Source organism: Chaetura pelagica, unplaced genomic scaffold (assembly GCF_000747805.2).
Source record: "Chaetura pelagica isolate M959 unplaced genomic scaffold, ChaPel_1.0 scaffold65, whole genome shotgun sequence".
Lineage (NCBI taxonomy): Eukaryota > Metazoa > Chordata > Aves > Apodiformes > Apodidae > Chaetura > Chaetura pelagica.
In genome coordinates, this window is record NW_009953386.1 from 609,226 (window position 1) to 629,430 (window position 20,205).

At 49.3% G+C, this 20,205-nt stretch overlaps 3 protein-coding genes across 3 annotated transcripts in view; 2 read left to right on the forward strand and 1 right to left on the reverse strand.

Moving 5' to 3' along the window:
- Positions 1-1,531, forward strand: part of CASQ2 (calsequestrin 2 (cardiac muscle)) — a 32,754-nt gene extending 31,223 nt beyond the window's left edge. Inside the window, exon 11 of the mRNA XM_009998216.1 lies at positions 618-1,531. Coding sequence (XP_009996518.1) covers positions 618-815 — 198 coding nt within the window. The 3' untranslated portion in view covers positions 816-1,531. The remainder of the gene's footprint in view (positions 1-617) is intronic.
- Positions 1,532-13,679: 12,148 nt separating this feature from the next.
- LOC104389287 (eukaryotic initiation factor 4A-III-like) lies at positions 13,680-15,899 on the forward strand. The gene is made up of 3 exons (XM_009998256.1): positions 13,680-13,760; positions 14,381-14,518; positions 14,870-15,899. The coding sequence occupies exons 1-3, from the start codon at positions 13,680-13,682 to the stop codon at positions 15,731-15,733; spliced, it is 1,083 nt and encodes a 360-aa protein (XP_009996558.1). The 3' UTR covers positions 15,734-15,899.
- A 4,080-nt stretch (positions 15,900-19,979) lies between these two features.
- Positions 19,980-20,205, reverse strand: part of VANGL1 (VANGL planar cell polarity protein 1) — a 32,146-nt gene continuing 31,920 nt past the window's right edge. The window contains exon 7 of the mRNA XM_009998218.1: positions 19,980-20,205. This exon is cut by the window's right edge and continues 29 nt beyond it. Coding sequence (XP_009996520.1) covers positions 19,980-20,205 — 226 coding nt within the window.

Sequence of the window (20,205 nt, forward strand, 5' to 3'; positions counted from 1 at the left end):
CACTTCCAAGAGGAACAACCACTATCACATGTGGAGAGTCCAGAGCAGCACTTCGAGGCAAAGGTGATGGTAAAAGAGGCAGGGGACAAGGGGTGCTGAGGACAGGGTGTAAAGGCTCAGAGGAAGAGGTCCTGGAAGGGCTTTGTAAAGAATGAGGGAAATGCTGTGAACTGGGCTGATGTGGGGTAGCTGGAAAGGTCTCTTTATGCTCTCTTTACGTAGACCTGGAGTCTACAGCATTGGCCAGGCAGGATGAGGACAATGTGTCAAGGGGACCATGCTCTTGCTCAGAGGGGTAGGCACTGCAGGAGGGAAGCAGGCAGCAGGAACACATCTAGGCCAGGGCAGACAGTACCACACACTCGTGCAAACCCATTGGCCAGTCCCACCGTCCCTTGCCAGAAGCAAAAGAACTTCAGGGGGAAATGGTAATCCCAGCCTTGGGCTGAGAGACACTGTGGCTGAGCCTGCCCTCAGGCTGTGGCAGAGAGGGAGCCAATGCCACCACCACCCCCTCCACCCCACCTCTGGGTCAACCCTTATCCTACAAGAGCAGCAAACCTGCTCTCATCCCCGTGTCTCTGAGGGTGGCTAATCCCCCGTCACCTGTCCCGCAGGCTGACAGCATCTGGATGGAGATCAGCGACGACGACGACCTGCCCACGGCTGAGGAGCTGGAGGACTGGATAGAAGATGTGCTTTCTGGGAAGATCAACACTGAAGATGATGACGACGATGACGACGATGATGATGACGACGATGACAACGATGACGATGATGACGACGATGACGATGACGACGACGATGACGATTAACCCTGACCCTGTGCAGTTTGACTTGTGGGGGCTGAGAGGCCTCGCCCCGCGGCAGGTCCCTCCAGCAGAAGACCTGTGTTTGAGCGTCAGCAAGCACCGCTGCTCCTCTCCCCGCCCTGCCCTGCTCCCCCTGCCCCTGCCCTCGCTGGGACCCCCCAGCCTGATTCTCAGCGGTGCTGAGCCACCAGGCCTGCCCCTGGGCAGCAGCACCGCTGCCAATCATGCCTCCGTAGTAAGGACAATAGGAATCTGCAGGGAATCTGCCCCCAGTGCCCCAGGGCAGGAGAAAACCGCCTGCCTGCCCGCTCGCTGCCAGACGGACACAGGGAGCCAATTTGTGTTTTCCATGCTGATCGGCCCAGCACTTAACATCCAAAGACTAAACCTCGCCTCAAGACATAGGGAAGGCCATTGTGAAGTTGAGTCCTTTTATTAAACACAACGCCCTCTGCAGCTGCTCTGCCAAGACCACTCCGTCCTGCAAGTCCTGCTGTGGGAGTCTGTAGCTACTCATTAACAGGCTAGGAGCAGAAAACAAGCTTTGGGATGGGGAGGAAGGTTTCAGGGGTGCTATTTAAGCTTTTGGCGATTCTATGTAACAACAGAATTTTCTTGTCTGGCAGTGCAATGCAAAACCAAATGCCACGGTCCCTGTCTGAACCTCTTTCTTCTTGAAAGCTCAGACCAAAGATAGAGTAAGTGCAAGTGGTCTGATACAGGACATCAAAGCTTGTGAGTTCATGAACTGCTGGAAAGGCTGATCCAGGTCTGAGCCCAAACTCTTGAGGCTGAAGATGATAGCTCTGAGCCAAACCATTGGTCTTAACCCCAAAGAAACACCAGGGCAGATGCCAGGCCAGTGCCAAACATCAGCAGCCAGGTCTGGGCTGGGCCTAGCTTGTCTTTCAGCTGAACTTCAGTGGGATTGAAAGGGGTGCACAAGAGACAGACCATATACTTCCGCCAGTGGAAATTTTCATAGGGGCCCACCCTGAAGCTCTCTCAGCTTTAGCTGATTTTTAATCCAAAGCCCACCCAGCAGCTTTTCCTATGACCAAGATGTGGGAAGGGAACACAACCATCCAACTATAGTAGATGCTGGAAAACGAAAGTTGGTCAATGAGCAGCGAAACAATTCAAGCTGTTTGGCTTTCAAGTGTTTAGTTGCACAGTTACTCCCTGCTTAAGAGACTCAGATGTCCCATGGTAGCCTGCAAGAAGCCTCTTTTGACTGCAGACTGGAAAGGAGCACCGGGCACCAGTTGGCAGTCAAGGGGGTCACTCCCAAAGCCAAGGGTCAGCAGCAGCTCAGTCCTGGCGAGTGCAGCACCACCCACGTGCAAGTCACTGCGACAGTGTTAGGTCTCCCTGCTTCCCCATGCCAGCAGATTTCAATTGTCTTAGCTTATTAGGTTTGACAATAGTGCAATGAACGGAGAGTTTGGAGATCATTTCATCTTTATAAATACAGTTTTAAGTATGTTCTCCAGTCGCTCAGACTTGTTAGCATAGGTAGGGTACCCACATCCTCTCTTGCTACAGACAAATAACTTTGTTCTGACCTTTCTTATACTGGCTTATGTCAGAGGTAAGTGATGTTAGGGGAAAAACCAGTGCAAGGGACAGGAGAATTGGAGTTTGTTACACAAATGCGCATCAGCCTGATGAGAAACAAGGTTTACACACTATATATTTCCATTATTAGATGAACTGCAAAGCAACATTTTATATACTTTTATTTTTCCTGCCTGTTGATCAGTCTCTTTGACTCTCTCTCTCTCTCTACGTTAGCTGAAATAGAAATTTGAAACTACTGATATAAAAAAGCTGAAGTACTGATATATTCCTAAGTGTGCCATATCCTCTTGGTGAAATGTACCAGCATGAACAATACACAGCTGGATATCTCTATATCTCTATGTATATGAATGAATTCTGTACTTCTATGGTATATGACTGTAGGCCACGTTAGCTCCTCATTGAACACTGAACACTCATCCCTTGCTTTTCAGGCACAGCTTATTAGAATAGACAGGACAGCAAAGCCTCTATATCAGCTATTCTCTTTTATACACTTTCTTGCTTCTTTACCATGGATAAGCACTGCCTGGAAGACTTGAACCAAGTGAGTCTAGGGAGACCATCCAGCTGGTCACCAGGGGGTTGTGGACAGTCCAGCCCCATCCCAGAGGACCTGCTGGAGACTTTCAGAAGGCTTGAAATGCAGAGTACTCAGCCTGGAGGTCCTCTCCTTCACACACCTCTCTCTCCTGGCCAGAGGCGTGCCCAGCTCCTTCCTTCTGAACTTCCCTTTCAGCCTTTTCCTCAAGAGGTTTACTGGGGGACCCTGGCTCAGAGAAGGAGCAAGCAAGATGCAAGGTCTCCCTGGTGCACATTGGTAAGGAGTGAGAATGGGCAAAAAGAGCAGTTTAGTAGTCTCCTAGTCTGTGATTAATGGACAAATACCACTTACACTACTCACCTCTGCAAAGTACTTGTTTATCTTTACCCTGGGGCTGTTCCCAGGAGTTAAACTTACACACAGTTTCACCCTGCGTAAGGTAACAGCCTGCACAGGCCCTGCAGCTCCAGATCAGTCACCACAACGTGTCATGGGCCTCTATGAACAGGAGGAATAAATGAAAAGTTGCTCTACTGCCTTTCCCAACTGGCACAGTCTCCAGACATCCCAATGGCCTCAGTACTCTCCATGTACCTCCCCTCCCACTGTGGATGCCTGTGTGTTCTGATGTGCCCCTCTGCAGATGCTTTCAGAGGCACAGCTTGTGCAGGCAGACCCTGCAAACAGCCCTAGGGATGTGTCTTGAGTGCTCAGGCACATACACAAACTGGTGCATCAAGCAGCAGAGCTCTGAGCAGGGGGGAAGCAATGTAGTGGTGCTTCAGCTCATACAGAGGCCAGTGGCTGGTGTCAGTGTTCTATGGAAAGCTTCCTTTGAGTTGTAAGAAAAAGGGCTAATCCTATGGCTGCCACTGCTTCATGGTGCCAGAGCAGCCCTTGATGGGGCCACCTCTCCCCTCTTCCCCCCATTATTGTTTCCATGGTTCTCTTTGCCCACCAACAGGAACTTAGCATCTTCAGCTTATGGGATAAACACATGAAAAGTTAAGAAAGTGTGGTGGCAGAGGAGGGATTGCAGCAATGAAGAAAACGAGGCAGCAGAGGCTCTCCCATTCACTCACAAAGCCTTGTCTTCCCAAAGTTATGGAGAAGCTCTGTGAACCAGAAGCTGCTCCGAGCTGATGTCAACCCTCTGGGAAACAGTTCCAGAAGGAGAGGGCAAGGCCAAGAAGAGGCCAAGGGAGGCACACTGCAAGTGACAGATTACTCCATATTTTCAGGGTCAGCCATTTTCGTGATGTTTTTGAGGAGAGGTTAGAGTCTCCTGTGCTGCCCTTAGAAGAAGAATGGCCCTTTAGTGACACCAGAGATCTCTGCTGCTTCCATCCCACAGCAGAGCTGCTCAGCCAGGTGCCAACACGCACACACAGCCGAGGACACCAGCTGCCTCTGCATGTCTGTTCACACATCATACCTCAGAAAGGCCTGATTCAGTACTGAGGCCAAACAAAGAACCTTTGCCTTTTATTCCCAGGGAAATAATTAATTAGCCACGAACATGTCACTTCCCAGCTGCTGACTTGCAGTGCTGTGAAAACAGGCCAGGATTGCACCTGTAATCCATTCTGCCCCAGCAAAGCTTTGGGGACAGACCCCAAACAGCCATTTGCACCCTGATGCTTGGACTTGGGGAGGCTGAAGAGCAAGAAGGGCTCAAATAACAACAAGCACCAAGGCCCTTCAGGGCAAAGCAAACTGCCTCTGGGCTACCTTTACATCCCAGGTATGTCTATGCTGTGCAGTACAATGCCACCTGCTAGAAACTGGAAGCAGCAGAGCACAGCAAGAGGATAATTAACCTGGGTAACAAGACTGTGCCAGCAGAACTGGGTCCTACCCTAGCCCCAAGACTGTGCAGCACTTCACTGCACTGCAGTATTCCCTGTCTTTGCCCCCTTCCCTTGTAGCACCAACATCTGGGCAAAGCAGCCCTCCAAGGGTCTGTACCCCTTGAGGCCAGCAGTGGGATGGCTTTTACACCTGCTGGGCAGAAGAAGATGTCTAATGACAATAGAAGTGGTCCAAAGCAGAGCCAGCCCTCTTGGCTGTGCTCCCAGAACACTCCTTGCCAAGTTTAAAAGGTGCTAAACTATTTAAAGGGGAAGGAAGAAAAAAAACCCCAACAACACAAACCCAAAAGTACAGAGCTTCCTTGCAGCTTGAAGATCCATATCTAGAGTCAGATTACAAGCAGCTTTTGGGGTGGAAGCAAAAATCCTTCCGGTGCCTTGCTCCCCCTTTCAGCTCCTCCCTTGCATCTTCTCTTGCTGAGCCCCTGTGATGAGGGACGGTGAAAGACATCAGCAAAGCACTTGAAGGACTTCTGGTATTGTCCCTAATGACTTGGACCAAGAAGAAAACACACCATTTTCACTTTATTTTCAGCCCTCTTGACTCATTAATCTTCTGCTCTTTACTGTCTCCCCCAGTTTTCTTGCTTGCTCCATTTCTACCTAGCCTGCCTTCCTCTCCTCCTCAACCCACCCCCACAGTGTATGGCATCGAGGGTTCCTTAAGGACACAGCCCTCCCCTGTTGCTGCTTCCTGAGCATCTCCCCAGCCCAGGGAGTGAGCCACAGCCAGGAACCAACCATGGTGGCCCCCATGACATGGGCCATGTTTGTGAACACAGGGAGGGATAACATTTCCTTCCTAAGGAAAAAGACAACCAGGGAAGGCTGACACTGGCATTCATGTTGCAGGGGACAGGTGGGACACGCCCAAAGTGAAGCCATTTCACCAGCCTGGGCCCTGTGAAAATACTAGGATTATTTTTTTTTTTTGGGGGGGGGTTGGGTCCTCTTTCCCATTGCCCCAAAATCCAGATGAGAAACCATCACCCTTTAGCCAAGACCCAACTGCACAGGGAGCGGCTGGAACATCTTGGCTACCACCATGGCAAGAGGTCAGTCACCCCAGTGCCACTGGTGGTCACACCACATCACCGCCTGAGCAGAAGGCAAATGGCCTGACTTCACATACAAGAAAAAGCATAGAGGGTAAAATAAAATGAGTTTGCTGCAGGAGTGATCCCACACTTCAACAGCAGCCAGAAAATCAACTAACTGCCCAAGAAGGCAGGCAGTTATCCTGACTCAATCCTCCTTCAGTTGTGGGTGGCAAATTACTTAAATAGCCATGGACAGGAGCTCATGCTCTGCTTTTGGATTTGGAAGAAGCCCAGCTTGAATCAGGTCCCTCCCTCAATAACGCAGGTAAAAATAAATTATGTTCAACCAGAGAACACCCTGGAAATTTGCCTGATGTTAATTTTTTTGCTTTAAAATCCAATCAAACGTGTCAAAGCCCTGCTCCTGCCAGCGACAAAGAAAGAGGCTATTGAAAGACAAAAGTAACTAAATGTTTGGAGAATGTTTTAGTCCCCGCAAAATGAAATCGCTGGAGGAATTTGCACAGCTTCCCACAGTCTTGTTACTGAATTACTAAACCAGTTTCTCCCAGCCACTTACAAAGCAAATTTATAATCAACTGTAGGATCTGGTATTATGAGTACTCAAGAATGAGCTTTTACAAAATAGAAGCTAAAAGGTTTGCAGATCTGTTTCACATCTGTAGCCCAGATATAATCAGCTCCTTCTCTTTTCCTCTTTTAAAGCATTACCACAGCATCTGACTTGTGCTGAAGAGAGGTCCAAAGAGCTAAAAAGTTCTGCCTCTTAAAACTTCCAGAGAGGCTGAATCAAATGTATTTTATTAAGAACTTCCTTCTCTCTGTGCATTTTTTCATTCATGTAACCTTTTCAAATAGTAAGAAGGAAAAAAAAACAACCAACAACCAACAAACAAAAAGACAACCAAGACTGTAGACATTTAAGCACTTGTAAGCCTGATTTTTGCGTTTGGAAGAGACTTAAAATGTTTCAATTTACAGAGTAAATGCCTAGAGCAATCTGTAGTGTCTCTGTTCTTAAAATCCTTGTACCTTCATGTTTCTAAGGATGCTGGAGGGAAAAAAACACACCCTGTCATATACGATCTCTTCCACTGGCTTCACATTGCTGCCTCCTTCTCTTACTGTCTTAAGGTTTTGCTGCTGCCTGTTTTGGTACGTAAGCAAAGCAGTTGCACTGAGCTATCCCAAATGCACATCCACAGCATGCAAGTTTTCCCCCTCCTTCTTCTGAATTGTATTTAGTGCTGCCCACGCTGAGCCCAAAGACTGATTTGTTCCCTTCATCTTGGCCATGGCCCCACAACCAAACGACCATTCTGCTCCTCCTGCAGGCAGGACCCATGGGCTTTGGGAGGCCAGCTAGCAGCAAGGCTGCTGTGTGAGGGCTCTTGGTATTCCCAGGCTATTTGCAGTAGCTGAGATGGAACCACAGCAAGCCCCAGTCATGTACAGAAGGGATGGTATTCATCCTATTCAGCTCCTCAGATTTTGGGGGAAGAATATCAACCCAACATGATCACAGCCCACCATATAAGCCAGGGGGAGAAAAAAATCCTCACCACCTTTTCCAAGTACATTATGGAGGGGGACAGAAAGAAGGGGAGAAACAGGAAAATAAATAGCTGTCTACCCACTTGAGGTACTCTCCGTTTTACTAGCAACATGTCAGCATAAACCAGTATACGTGCTCACAGCAGGGCTGTAAAACTTGTTCCAGCGTTTCAAAGCAGCTCGGGTAAGCTTGTTCATAGATAGTGATTTATGCATGCACAATCAGCCTGCTACACCATCCCCACCTACATCTGCAAACAGGTTATGCTCAGTGCTCTCTCTTCTCTCAGCACCTCCTGACCCGGCAGTGCATGGATGCTCACATGGAAAGGGAATGGACACCCCTGCTGGAAAGGACTGTAACCCAAACCCACCACCTTCCCAGTCCAACATAAACTCGGGAGTGGTGTTGAAAGATAAATCAAAGCTCTCATCTTGGCCAATTCCCAGCACTCCTTCCCTTCCTGCATGCTGTTGTGAGACACCACATCCTGCTGAGAGATCCCCTTCCCCTTGCACTGACCCCACCTGCCCCAAGCTCTAGGGCTCCCTGGAAGCCTTCAGGTTCAGTCCCTCCCTGTATGTCCTGGGAGTTCAGGTCTGGGGCTGGGACAGCAAAGCCAGAACAGGGCAGCAGGAGATGCTGTTCTGGGGTTTGAAGCCCTGCCCACCTCCATAGACAGGTATTTTCTTGAACTATTAATTTAGTTAACAATATTGTACAGTGAGGTGTTGCTAGTGCTTCATGCAATGCTCTGAAGCCAGTTGCCTAAGTTGATAAATCCCTTCCTTAACTAATTTGTTATCCTCTGACTCCATGCAGCCCCTTTGGCCCATACCTTGTCACTGAATTCCCCAAAGCTGATGTCTTCTGACCATCCATAACTGTTAAGCCTGGTCCCACCACCCACTGGAGTCATTGGTCTTATGTGTTAAGCCACACTTCAGCCACCAAATACTCTTCTGCCCCAGTGGTAGTTCATGTGCTTCAGGGTTGCTCAGGGAAGCTGTGGATGCCCCATCCTTGGAAGTGTTCAAGGGCAGCCTGGATGGGACTTGGAGCAACCTGATCCAGTGGGAGGTGTTCCTGCCCATGCAAGGGGGTTGGAACTAGGTGATCTTTGAAAGTCACTTCCAGCCCAAACCTTTCTGTGATCCTATGATTTTATGCCCTCACAGCTGAGAAGAGCACTGCAGGAGAAGTATCTCTGGAGTGATCCTGGTCTGATATTTCACTCAGGCAAAAGGTGCTTACCTCTTGTTCAGCACAAAGGGTCCCTCCAAGCTTTGTTTCCCAGTGAAAGCCTCCATCCCTTCTCTATCAGAGGTTTGGGTCAGTAATACTTGACCCAACGTTGCACCTGAGCCTCCATCAAGCAAACCTCAAAGACCCTTACGACTTCAGTGGAAGTCTTGGCCAAACCAGAACAGCACCCTCAGCTCTAATTTCTGCTGAGCTACACACCACAGCCCCTTGTGATTCAGATACCTGAGCCCTGGGTGAAGTCCAAGGAAACTGGTCCCTCTAGCAAAGCCTGTTCCTTCCATCAGCTTCCAGAACCCATGGCAGGAGAGAAAACACCACAAACACAGCAGGCTGTTGATTTGGTATCAGCACTAAGCCACAAATGAAGCAGAGCATGTTGAACTTGTATGTAAAGACACAACTCTCAAGGCTAAGAGCCTAGGATGAGGCTGTTGTGTTTGTGCCAAATTCCTGCCTCTTACACTTTCCTGCAGCTGGCTCCCACAGTGCCTTTACCCACAGCTCCAGCCAGGCAAGTCAGGTCTTCCTCTGAGGGGCAGGAGGGGACCAGCAATGGCTACACACCCAGCACAAGCTCTGCAAGGCGGTGGCAGTGCTATTTCCTCTCCCTGCCCACCTCCATGAGCTGCACTGCAAACCACCCTGGGCTGGGCACTGCCAAAGCACCAGCAGGATGAGAGGGACAGATCAAAACCAGACAGAACAAAGGGAGGGCAGGAGGCAGGACCCAGCACACCCTTCCTGCTTCCTCCTGGGCTTCAGCACAGTGCTCTGTAGCCTAAATACATCCACCTCCCCTCCCCAGGCAGAGAATTATCCATGTGGCTGTTTCTCTCCACTGGCATTTGTATGTGCGTGCTGCTTATCTCCCCCACTGCTGTGCCCTGTGTGTCACTGCCCAGCAGCATCCTGTGGACTTTTCCAGCCCTTGGAGCCACTGACACGTGCAGGTCAGCACGCAGCTGTCAGGCCAGGTAGTCCCATTACAGGGTGCTTTCCTGGAGAGTGGTTACCAAAGACCATCTAAGTAAGAAGGCTGCTCCCACATTCCCTCAGGCACGGCCGCTCAGTCCTTCCAAGCTCTTGGCAGGCTGGCCACGGAAACGGGAGGCAAGGAGAGACGCACCCACAGGTGCTGCTGAGGCGAAATCCCCACATGTTGTTCTAGCAGAGCACGGACTCTCATCCACACAAACAAGGAGCACTGGATTTTCCTCCCCACACCATTCCTCCTCCTCACCAGCTCCAAATAAGGAACTCATCTATGAATCCTGCCACTTCATAATTCATGTGCAAACTAGAAGACAGGAGGCAGAAAAACCTGTTCCCACTCCAGTCATTACTACCCCCCCCCAGCTGCATTTGTTCCCCATCATTTGATATTTCAGGTGTTTAAAGCAGTCAGCTACCAGTTTTTCTTCAGGAGTGATAAATGAGTTTGCATTTTACTGTGGCAGGGCAGATGAGAAAGGTCTAGAAGAAAGGTGACAAAAAAGCCTCAAAAAAGGTTAAACCACATGTTTGCAGGGCCCCTCCCAGCCACAGCTAAGGAATGCTTGAAGGCCAGAAAAGCTTGCTGCTTTTTCCTTTTTTGTCTGAAAGGATAAGAGGAAGGAGTGGGACAATCAAATCTGGTTTCAGTTTATTTCCAGAATTTTACTGTACAAAATATGCAAAGTGTAAAACGGTTTTATGTTTCAGTTTAAAAACAACAAAACCCCATCCAGCTATAACTTAAGAGAACCCAGCTTGGAACAGAACAACTTACTAGGCTAGACCCACAGTGCATTAATGTCACAGACACCAGAAATTTGCTTACTTAAGTTCACAATTAGAAAAGAACAGAAAGACCAGGTACCATTGCAGTTACAGTCACATGTGCAAAGAGGAGAGAGGAAAAAAAAAAAAAAAGAAGAACTGCTGGTTAGTGTCTATTAATTAGAAAACCTTGTCAAAACCCATCTTACTATACACGGTGTAGAAAAAGAGTATTACACAGTGATCAAAAAGAGGGCGAGGGAAGGGCACTCGCTCCCACCCCCTTCCCCAAGACACGATAATGCTGAATCAAAGAAACAGGCACAGAAGTGTGTAAGATTTCTTCACAGTTACATCTGTGCAGGTAGCAAGCCACAGCACCCCCCACGCAGGCAGGAGGCACCCCCACAAGCTTCCATGTGGGAGGTGCCCGGGAAGCAGCCCGAGGGAAGGATTCCCTGTCTCAGCAGAGCACACACACACAAAGGGCAGGGCTGGTTGCTGCCCCCAGGGCTTCCGTGTGTTACCGGGATAAAAACAGTCTCTGGGAGGGATGCAGAGGGGTGGGTAACACCGGCTGTAGCGCTGGTGCTGCAGGGACCAGGCTCAGGAGCATCCCAAAGCAACCCGCACCGGTCACAGAGCAGCTGTCAGGAACTTTTGGTCATCATCTGTGGGACACAGCAGCCTGAACACAGGAGGATGCTTATTCCTATAGGAGACTTTATGGCCCAAAGCCATCTCTTTTAGGAGGACAGATATTCCAGGGAGTTTTTTTTCAGAGTTTGAACGTGTTTGTTGTTTTTTTTTTAAGAAAAACCCAACAGCTCAATCCGAAGAGTGCTTCCTTCTTAACTTCCTTAAACACTGAACCACCAAGCCCGGCTTAAGGCTTTAGACATGTAGAATGCACACACCTATAAGGGGAAAAAGCAGACAGATACACAGACTGAATGAGGAAACAGACATCTCTGCACACACCTTGTAAACAGCTCTCACACAGCAGGGCAGAACTGAGCACAACTGAAGAGCAGGGGCTGAAGATCAGACTCAGCATTTTTGCAAAAGACTGCAAGACTTTTGTTTTACCTTTTAAAAAGGGCAGATTTACAAGTTTTGGCAAGCAAGATGAAATTTGCTTTAGTAGGTTTCCACGTTTAGCACAGCACACCTTCCAGCTTCTTCAGTAGCAAGTGTTGGAAACAAGCACATCTCAAACAAGGCTTTTAAAAGTTGCTTAGGCAGGACAGGCTTTAAAAAGTGCTTCCCCGCAGCTTTTGGCATACTTGGCAACAGCCAATTCCCGAGGCTTTGTGTGGAGATCCCCAACTCAAAGGAAAAAGTGGAGGCTCTGCGATGGTTGGGATTTGTTCATTATGTCCCACAAACTTGAGCCTTAGAATGAGCAGCCCCCAAGCTCCAGCCTCAGCACCTCCCACCTCAGCAGATACTTGCTCTGCCTCACTAGGGATCTTGAGGAAAAAAACAGGGGGGGAAGGATGGGAGGTGGAACGACCGAAGTTGTTGGTAGAAAAATTTTTAGAGGCAGCAGTCAGAGTAAAAGCTGGCAGAGACTGAAATCAGATCTGCCTTTCCCTCCAGTATCCCCCTTTAGGGGATATTGCTCTTGAAGGCACCCAGGGCAAGCCCAGATCCAGGAGCTGACCTTGCTGTGTAGGCAAGCTGCATCACCCCACCTTTTTGTGCACAGGGCATCCCCCTGCTGCCTACAGGGGTGGGTGGGTGGCAACATCTCCCCTCCACAGGGTGAAAACTGGTAGTTCCAAGCAGCCCTGCCACCCCTCTGGCTGACTACAGAAGCTTGGCCAGGGACTGGTGTGCTACAGAGGGGAGTGCTAAAATGCTTACGCTTCTAGGAGTGCTGCTTGCTCTGCTCCTGTGAGAGGGAAAGGAGTCAAGAGACCTAGGGCAGCCCCACAGAGCCTCCCCCAGGATGGCTGCAGCCACATGGCAGCAGGAGGCTAATATATATGCTAACAACCTCCACCCAAGCCTAGTTACAGGAGTGGCAAGGTCTAATATCTGTCCCTACCGCTCCTAGAAGCTGGAACAAATCCAAATCTTTTTCATTGCTAAAGAGTGAGAGAAACCCAGCCTTCGTGGAAACCCACAGCCATTTCCATCTGCTCCAGAACAGCTGAAAGCCTTAGCTGCATCTGGTTTTGGAAGATCTCAGCATGGCTTTTGGCTGTAAAAAATTTGAGAGCAAAAAACCAAAGCCTTCAAAGTATCCAAGCAGCATACTTAACAGTCACAGAAAAAACACCAACATGGAAGAGAGGAGTGGGGCAGCTCCACTCCTGGCTCGGCAACACTGCCTGCTAGGGAATGGTTCAGCCTTTAGTGAAGGATGTCCAGTGCAAGGCTCTCTTCTGAGGGGGGCACTGTCCACTTAACCACAAACAGGGTTGTCTTATAAACCACTTGAATTCTAGAAAAAATACCCCCACAACAACTCCCAGCCAGGTACAAGCATCCACGCTGAGAGAGAAGAGGGAGAGTTTTTGCAAGGAGACAGTGCAGGATAGGATAGGAGAGGCATTCAGAGGAAAACAGCCCGTGCTTGGCTGGCAAACCCTTCAAGCCTTTTTGAAGTTCAGCTCTTGGCAAGCTCTGCAGAAGTAAGGACTGTAGGATTTTGGATCAGAGCTTCATTCCCTGTGATTCGATTCTTACTCATTAGCTGGCTATAAACAGAGTTAAACAAATCGGTCTGCTCTCGCCACTCAGTATTTTTATGAACTGAATTCCCACAGATGCCACAGATCTATCCATGGATCTCAAAGCACAAGTAGAGTTTAGCCTCACAACACCCCACTGAGGTAGGTATGACATTGGTCCTCTGATTCTGCACACAGAGGGGAAACAAGAGACACCCTGGAAAATAAAATGTCATTAAAAACCCCAAAACAAACCCAAGGAATACTCAGGAGTCTCTATTCCCCTTTCAGTCTGCCCTCACCCCTTGCAGAGCCCCTTTGAGAGGCCAAGTCCCCTCCTTCAGACTTCGTCACGCAAAGCATTCATGCTGCCGGCACATGGAAGAGCATTTCAGGTAGGAGTTGGCCCCTGTTGACAGTGTCCTTTCTGACAGCAGGCAGAAAAGGCAGCGCTGAACCACAGCACCCAGATGAGGAAGCAGATCAAGAGCAAGAACATGCTGCTTCCTTCTGGTTCTCCATGTGTTCAAGGACTTAACACAATTAAGACATGAGTTTCCTGAGCAGATACTGTCAGACAACCCCCCTCGAGGGGGAGGGAAAAAGGAAAGGAGGAGGAAATCCTGGGAAAGTAAGAAAGTTTTGCAGAGGTGGCTGAGACAAGGTGCTCTCATGCACAAGGCACACCCTGCCCCCTGGCAAGGTGGTTCTTGTGCTGGCTTCACTGAAATGAGCCAATTCAGCCACAGGCAGTAGCCTTCACACAGGCCTAAGTGCTCCACAGTCTCCCAAGCTATTCCCAAGTCTTTTCCACCTTGCTGGTTATGCACATCAAAAAAGCCAGATATATGCATCTTTAGGACAGCCAAGTGTGAAACACTATATGCTCCCTTCCCTTTTTTTAAGGAGGGAATAATCTTTCTTTTTTTTTTTTAAAAGAAAATACTTGTGAAGGACCAGGTATTTCCTTACACGAACATGAAATGCCTTCTGGGTCAGCAGACAAAGCCGACTTAAAATGGCGGCTCCACGTGGCGCTGAACCCTCTCTGGCGGGGCAGCTGCTGCGGGGGAGGAGCCATGGCTGGAAGCAGGGGCGGGACAAGGTCCTATCTGACTGGCTGAAAAGCCCGGAAATACCAAAACTGGCCAATCGGGAGCAAAAGAAAAACCCCATAAAAGAGGCAGCGCAGCATGCTTTTGCTCTCTCTCACTCTCGTTCTCTCCTCATGTTCGGCGCGCTGTTCCGCAGACGCTGCGTGCCGCGGCCATTTCCTGCTGCTTGCTGCCGTGTGCCTGCCCCCGTGTGATCACCTGTTTTAATCAGGTTCGCGAGACCCAGGCGTTGATCTTGGCACCAACTCGGGAGCTGGCTGTACAGATTCAGAAGGTAGGAACAGTTAAATTGCCATCTCTAAAGTACTCTCAAGGCCTGGGGCCGATTTTCAGGTGATCCCCAGCAGAGCTCAAGGCACTGCTTTTTCTTTCTCTTCCTGAAATGAAGAAGAAATTCTGATAAAGGGCTGTTTTGCCCATCTGCATTATAACCGTTCTTGCATATGACCAGACTGGCTAGTGCTGTAAGGATTTACACTTTCTTAACTGAACGTTTCAGGACAGCACCTTGAAAGCAGCTGTCATCCCTGGGGAACTCCGTTTGGTTGTGGAGACCTGTATCTCTTCACAAATACAAGCTTCATGAGAGCTCAGTTCATTAAGCCATTCCTTTGCATCAACACAGGGTCTCCTCGCTCTGGGCGACTACATGAATGTCCAGTGTCACGCCTGCATCGGGGGGACCAGCGTGGGTGAAGATATCCGGAAACTGGATTATGGGCAGCATGTTGTTGCTGGCACCCCAGGCCGCGTGTTTGATATGATTCGTCGTCGAAGTTTAAGGACTCGTGCCATCAAAATGCTGGTTTTGGATGAAGCAGATGAAATGCTCAGTAAAGGTTTTAAGGAGCAGATTTATGATGTGTACAGATACTTGCCTCCAGCTACACAGGTGGTTCTGATCAGTGCCACTTTGCCTCATGAAATTCTGGAAATGACCAACAAATTCATGACAGACCCCATTTGCATCTTGGTTAAACGTGATGAGTTGACCCTCGAAGGCATCAAGCAGTTTTTCGTGGCTGTGGAGAGGGAAGAGTGGAAGTTTGACACCTTGTGTGATCTCTATGACACACTCACAATCACCCAGGCTGTCATCTTCTGTAACACCAAGAGAAAGGTAGACTGGCTCACAGAGAAGATGAGAGAAGCCAACTTCACTGTTTCATCGATGCATGGGGACATGCCACAGAAGGAGAGAGAGTCCATTATGAAAGAGTTCAGATCTGGTGCGAGCCGAGTCCTTATTTCGACAGATGTTTGGGCTAGAGGCCTGGATGTGCCTCAGGTGTCCCTGATCATTAACTACGACTTGCCCAACAACAGAGAACTCTACATACACAGAATTGGCCGGTCAGGCAGATACGGCCGAAAAGGTGTAGCGATCAACTTTGTGAAGAGCGATGACATCCGCATCTTGCGGGACATTGAGCAGTACTACTCCACCCAGGTGGATGAGATGCCCATGAATGTTGCTGATCTCATCTGAAGTTCTGTGTTTACCAGGAGTTGTACTGTTTGGTAGCCTCCATCATTCTGTTTTGGACCCACATCCTTTTATTGTATGATGTTCTCAAGTTGAGCTGCACTTGGGACCTTGTGTAAATAATGTGTTTACTCCTGCTCATGTTTTTCAATTAAATAATAAAGTTTTATGATAAAAAAAAAAAGCAGTCCAAAAGACAGCAGAGGGAGGGGAAGGGGGATAATTCAAATACAGTCAATTCGACTGAACTCCTGAGTGGGGAAGAGTGCTTGAATGGCTCCACATAAAGAGAGGCCATTCAGGAACCTTAGACCTCTACAAGGAGGCTCAAGCACGTGGATGGCCTATTACATGTGAACAAGCCAAATCTGCAATTTCAGAATGTGAGCTGTGTAAAATTCACATGGGAGAACATCCCCTAACTGCAGGCAGTCTCCATCTGCGTGAAGGAAAATCCTTGTGGTCCACCTGGCATGTGACTACATTAGACCCTTTTGCAGGTCAGGGAATAAACAATATGTCATTGTCATGGTAGAGGTAATCTCTGGTTTCACCTGTGCAGAAGCCACTCTGAAAGCAAATGGGGAAACCACTTTGAGATTTCTAGAAAAAACATTCAGTAATTTGCCTAAGCCAAAAAATATCCAATCTGATAATGGGATACATTTCACCTCCCATCTAGTCCAATGTTGGGCAAAAAGGGAGGACATAAAATGGACTTGCCACACCCCATACTACCCACAGGCAATACCTTTAACTGTTGCTAATGCTATTTGTTTTGTTCTTTGATACTTGTTACACACTTCCATACGAGGGAAATCCAATGTTGCAAGGAGGACATTGCCACATAATAGCCCGACTTAAGCTGGAGCTCCAAGGAGGGAAACATAGTAACACCTTGGGGGCAAAGACTGGACTGTTTTCCTACAAGCAGAGACTATAGAGCCTGCTGCCCCAAAGGCCGCGGGGTGAAGTGTGAAGGACCAGGTATTTCCTTACACGAACATGAAATGCCTTTTGGGTCAGCAGACAAAGCCGACTTAAAATGGCGGCTCCACGTGGCGCTGAACCCTCTCTGGCGGGGCAGCTGCTGCGGGGGAGGAGCCATGGCTGGAAGCAGGGGCGGGACAAGGTCCTATCTGACTGGCTGAAAAGCCCGGAAATACCAAAACTGGCCAATCGGGAGCAAAAGAAAAACCCCATAAAAGAGGCAGCGCAGCATGCTTTTGCTCTCTCTCACTCTCGTTCTCTCCTCATGTTCGGCGCGCTGTTCCGCAGACGCTGCGTGCCGCGGCCATTTCCTGCTGCTTGCTGCCGTGTGCCTGCCCCCGTGTCCCAAGGTCCCGGAGCCGCTCGTCACGCCTACGGTCCCCGGAGCCGCGCGCCGCTTCTCTCTGGGGGGGGGGGCGACCTGCGCTTGGGAGTGCCTGCAGCTGCTTTGCTACCCAGCTCATCCTACCTGCACTGCCGCGTGGTGAGACAATTCCGGCCACCCCAGCTCATAGGGGATAGTATAATCCTGTCTTACCTGCACACAAATCGCTACCCTATAGGGGACCAGCGTCGGGCATGTTTCCTCCTCCTCCTTCCCTCACTTAAATAAGTAAATAAGGTGTGTAACTAAGGTGTACCCGTGTATATTTAATGTGTTTTAATTTGGGGCAGGACGTTCAAAAGGAGTGATTGTTTTGTTTTCCCCACAATAAACCGTGCATTTCGTAAATTCCAATTGGGGATTGGCTGCTGTTATTGGAAATATTAGTAAGCACTGAGCAAGTTATTCACTCAAAAAAGTCAGGGCCAAAGCCCCTGCTCTTCTGTGAGAAGCGATCCCCACGTGTGGACCTCTCAGCAGATCCTGACAAGCTTAATACACTCCAAAAAGGAGATATAATAGGTCGCGGATCGCGACAATGCTGCAAAGGCCACAGACAATAAATGAGTCCCTGCACAAGCTACCAGAAAGCCTGACCTAGAAAGAAATCCAAACAGTAAGTTTAGAGAAGGGAAAACTTTACCTACTTCCTATCCTTTAAGGGATGTGGGGTCTGAGCCCATCACATACATTTCCTCACAACCATGTCTGGCACATTACATGGAGAAGACAGGATCCAGGTGACCACTATGCACTAGTAAGAAAGGTGTGGGAGACTGCAGGTGTCACTTTGGATGGGGAATCACCACTTTGGACCCCTGCTCACCAGGTTGCTCCCTTGATCTCAAGAGGACTATCTGCAGGTGGACATGCAGCTCCATTGCTGCTGAAGCTGGAAGAAGCTGGACCCCACTGTCCTGTCCCCAGCACCTCTGTTTAAGGTGGTGGTCCCTCACACCAGCTTGTGGTGGGCACCAGGCAGCCCACACCAGCCATGCCAAACTGGCAGAGCCCTGCTCCCTGCTCTTAGCTGGGCCATCCTGTGCTGGTTGGAGCACGGAGACAGACCCATGAGCTGCTGGAAGAGCCCAGGGAAGGCCTGGAAGAGCCCAAAGGGGACAGGAGGGGCTGTCACAGCCCCTCTCAGAAGACAATGCACCTTGGTAATAAAAGGCACTGGCTTACATACCCCACTGAACTGGGGCCCTCTGCAATAAGACATCTGTATGGAGGGCAGGTCAGATCCTGCCTGAGAGAGATATTTGCATGGCAAAAGATTGGGCAGAACCTACAGAGTTGTGTGCATTCACACACACAAATCCACCATGACACAGCTGGGAGGGGGTCCTGTGGGGACCTGATGGAAGGCAGCTCACTGCCAGCCTTGGAGCATGCTCCAGAGTCACAGGATGCCCTGTGCCAGCAATCAGACTTCCGAAACCACTTCAGGCTCACCATTAAAAGAAAACATGTCAAAACTCCGCACATCTTGGATGGCAAAAGCCACACATGAAAGCTGCACTGATGGGCAAAGCTGGCCTTACAAACCAAGCTGCTGGAGCTACACACCTCCCACAGGAGCAGATCCAGACACTGAGGAGAAACTCCCACAGCACAGAAAGGCCAGGAAAGGCAGGCAGATTTTCAACATTCAGACACAGTTTGGTATTTCTTAGCTATAGCTGAAGGCGTATGGTGGGGAAGGACAAACTGGAGTGTTTCCAGAGCACAGCAGTTCTCCAAAGCAAGTGCATGCAGCAGGTTAGCCCTTCCCTGGCTCCTCTCCTCCAGGAGGGAAGTGCTTTTGCCCATCTTTCCTCGAGACACACTTGAAGCTGGTGGAGAGGGAGGGGCACATTCTTGCCTGCACCCCCACTTCCCCTCAAAGAGGCTGTCAGATGTAGGGAGAGGCTTTGATTTATCTGAGGAGGAGCCAGCTACTTGCCCACCCTGTCCCAGTGCAAATACGCAGCCCTTGCAGGTGCAAAAGGAAGCGGCAGTAAGGCAGACCCCAGGGGGACTGCGGCTGGAGAAACACGTTTGGAAAGCCAGGCAGAAGAGGACAAAAACAGGGAGCCTTGGGACCACCTGACAGAGATCCAGGCAAGCAGGAGAGAGGGAAGCAGGTGAGAGATAACACGGAGCTGTGTCACGCAGACGAGTTTCACTAACAAAGCGCTGGTAAAAAAAGAATAAAAATAAAAAATTGGATGAGCTGCAAGATGGGCAGATCCAGTTCAAGATAAGCAACTTCACAGAGACACAGAGAGCAAAATCATCCTGTTATGCTTGCACAAGTCAAGTACTAACAGAAGAGGGCACATGGAGAGGAGGAAAAGAATAAAAATCTTCAGTCTCCAGGTCAGGTGGCTCAGAGAGGCAGCCCATTGATAGCCTCTCCTCCCTGAGCAAACAGGGGCTGCCATGCTCCTGTGCAAGCAGGTTTCTGTAACGGGGAGGTTAGCAACGTCCTCTCAGAAACAGCTACAGGTAGCAAAAGCAGAGACACACGAGCACGGGCGCACACAGGGCGTAAGGCAGAGCTCCAACAAAAACACTGACGTCGCAGTTGTGCAGAGAAAGCAGAGTGTGAGATTTACAGTATGCCTGGAAAGGGGAGGGAAAAGAAAAAAAAACACATCTGTTCTGTCTCCAAGGCTGAGCTAACTGAGCCAAGTCACCCTGTCGCCTCTTAAGATATTTCTTTCTAGATAAGATATCCCAACTCCCCCCTCCCCTTTCCAAATAAAGTGCAGATGGTAAAAGATTACTGGTCCATCATCTGCCAGTTTCAGTCAGCATTGGGGAAATTAAACCCAAAAGCACAATACAGAAGAAAAAAAATATCTCCTAACAACCCACCCTCAAAATCCCTTAGACTGAAGTCTCAGACTGTAAGCGGAGGACAAATTTATGAGATTTAGGGTCTATGAACTCTTCCGAGAGTTTGATGAAGGGGATTTTCTTCACATTAACAACAAGGCTGAAGTCCAAGCACTTGAGGACAAAAACAATGCCGTCCTGTAACCCGCTGGTGACCGCTTCCTCGCTGACAAGTGTCCACTGCTTGGAGAACCAGCGATCCCTGTCATACTGGAGG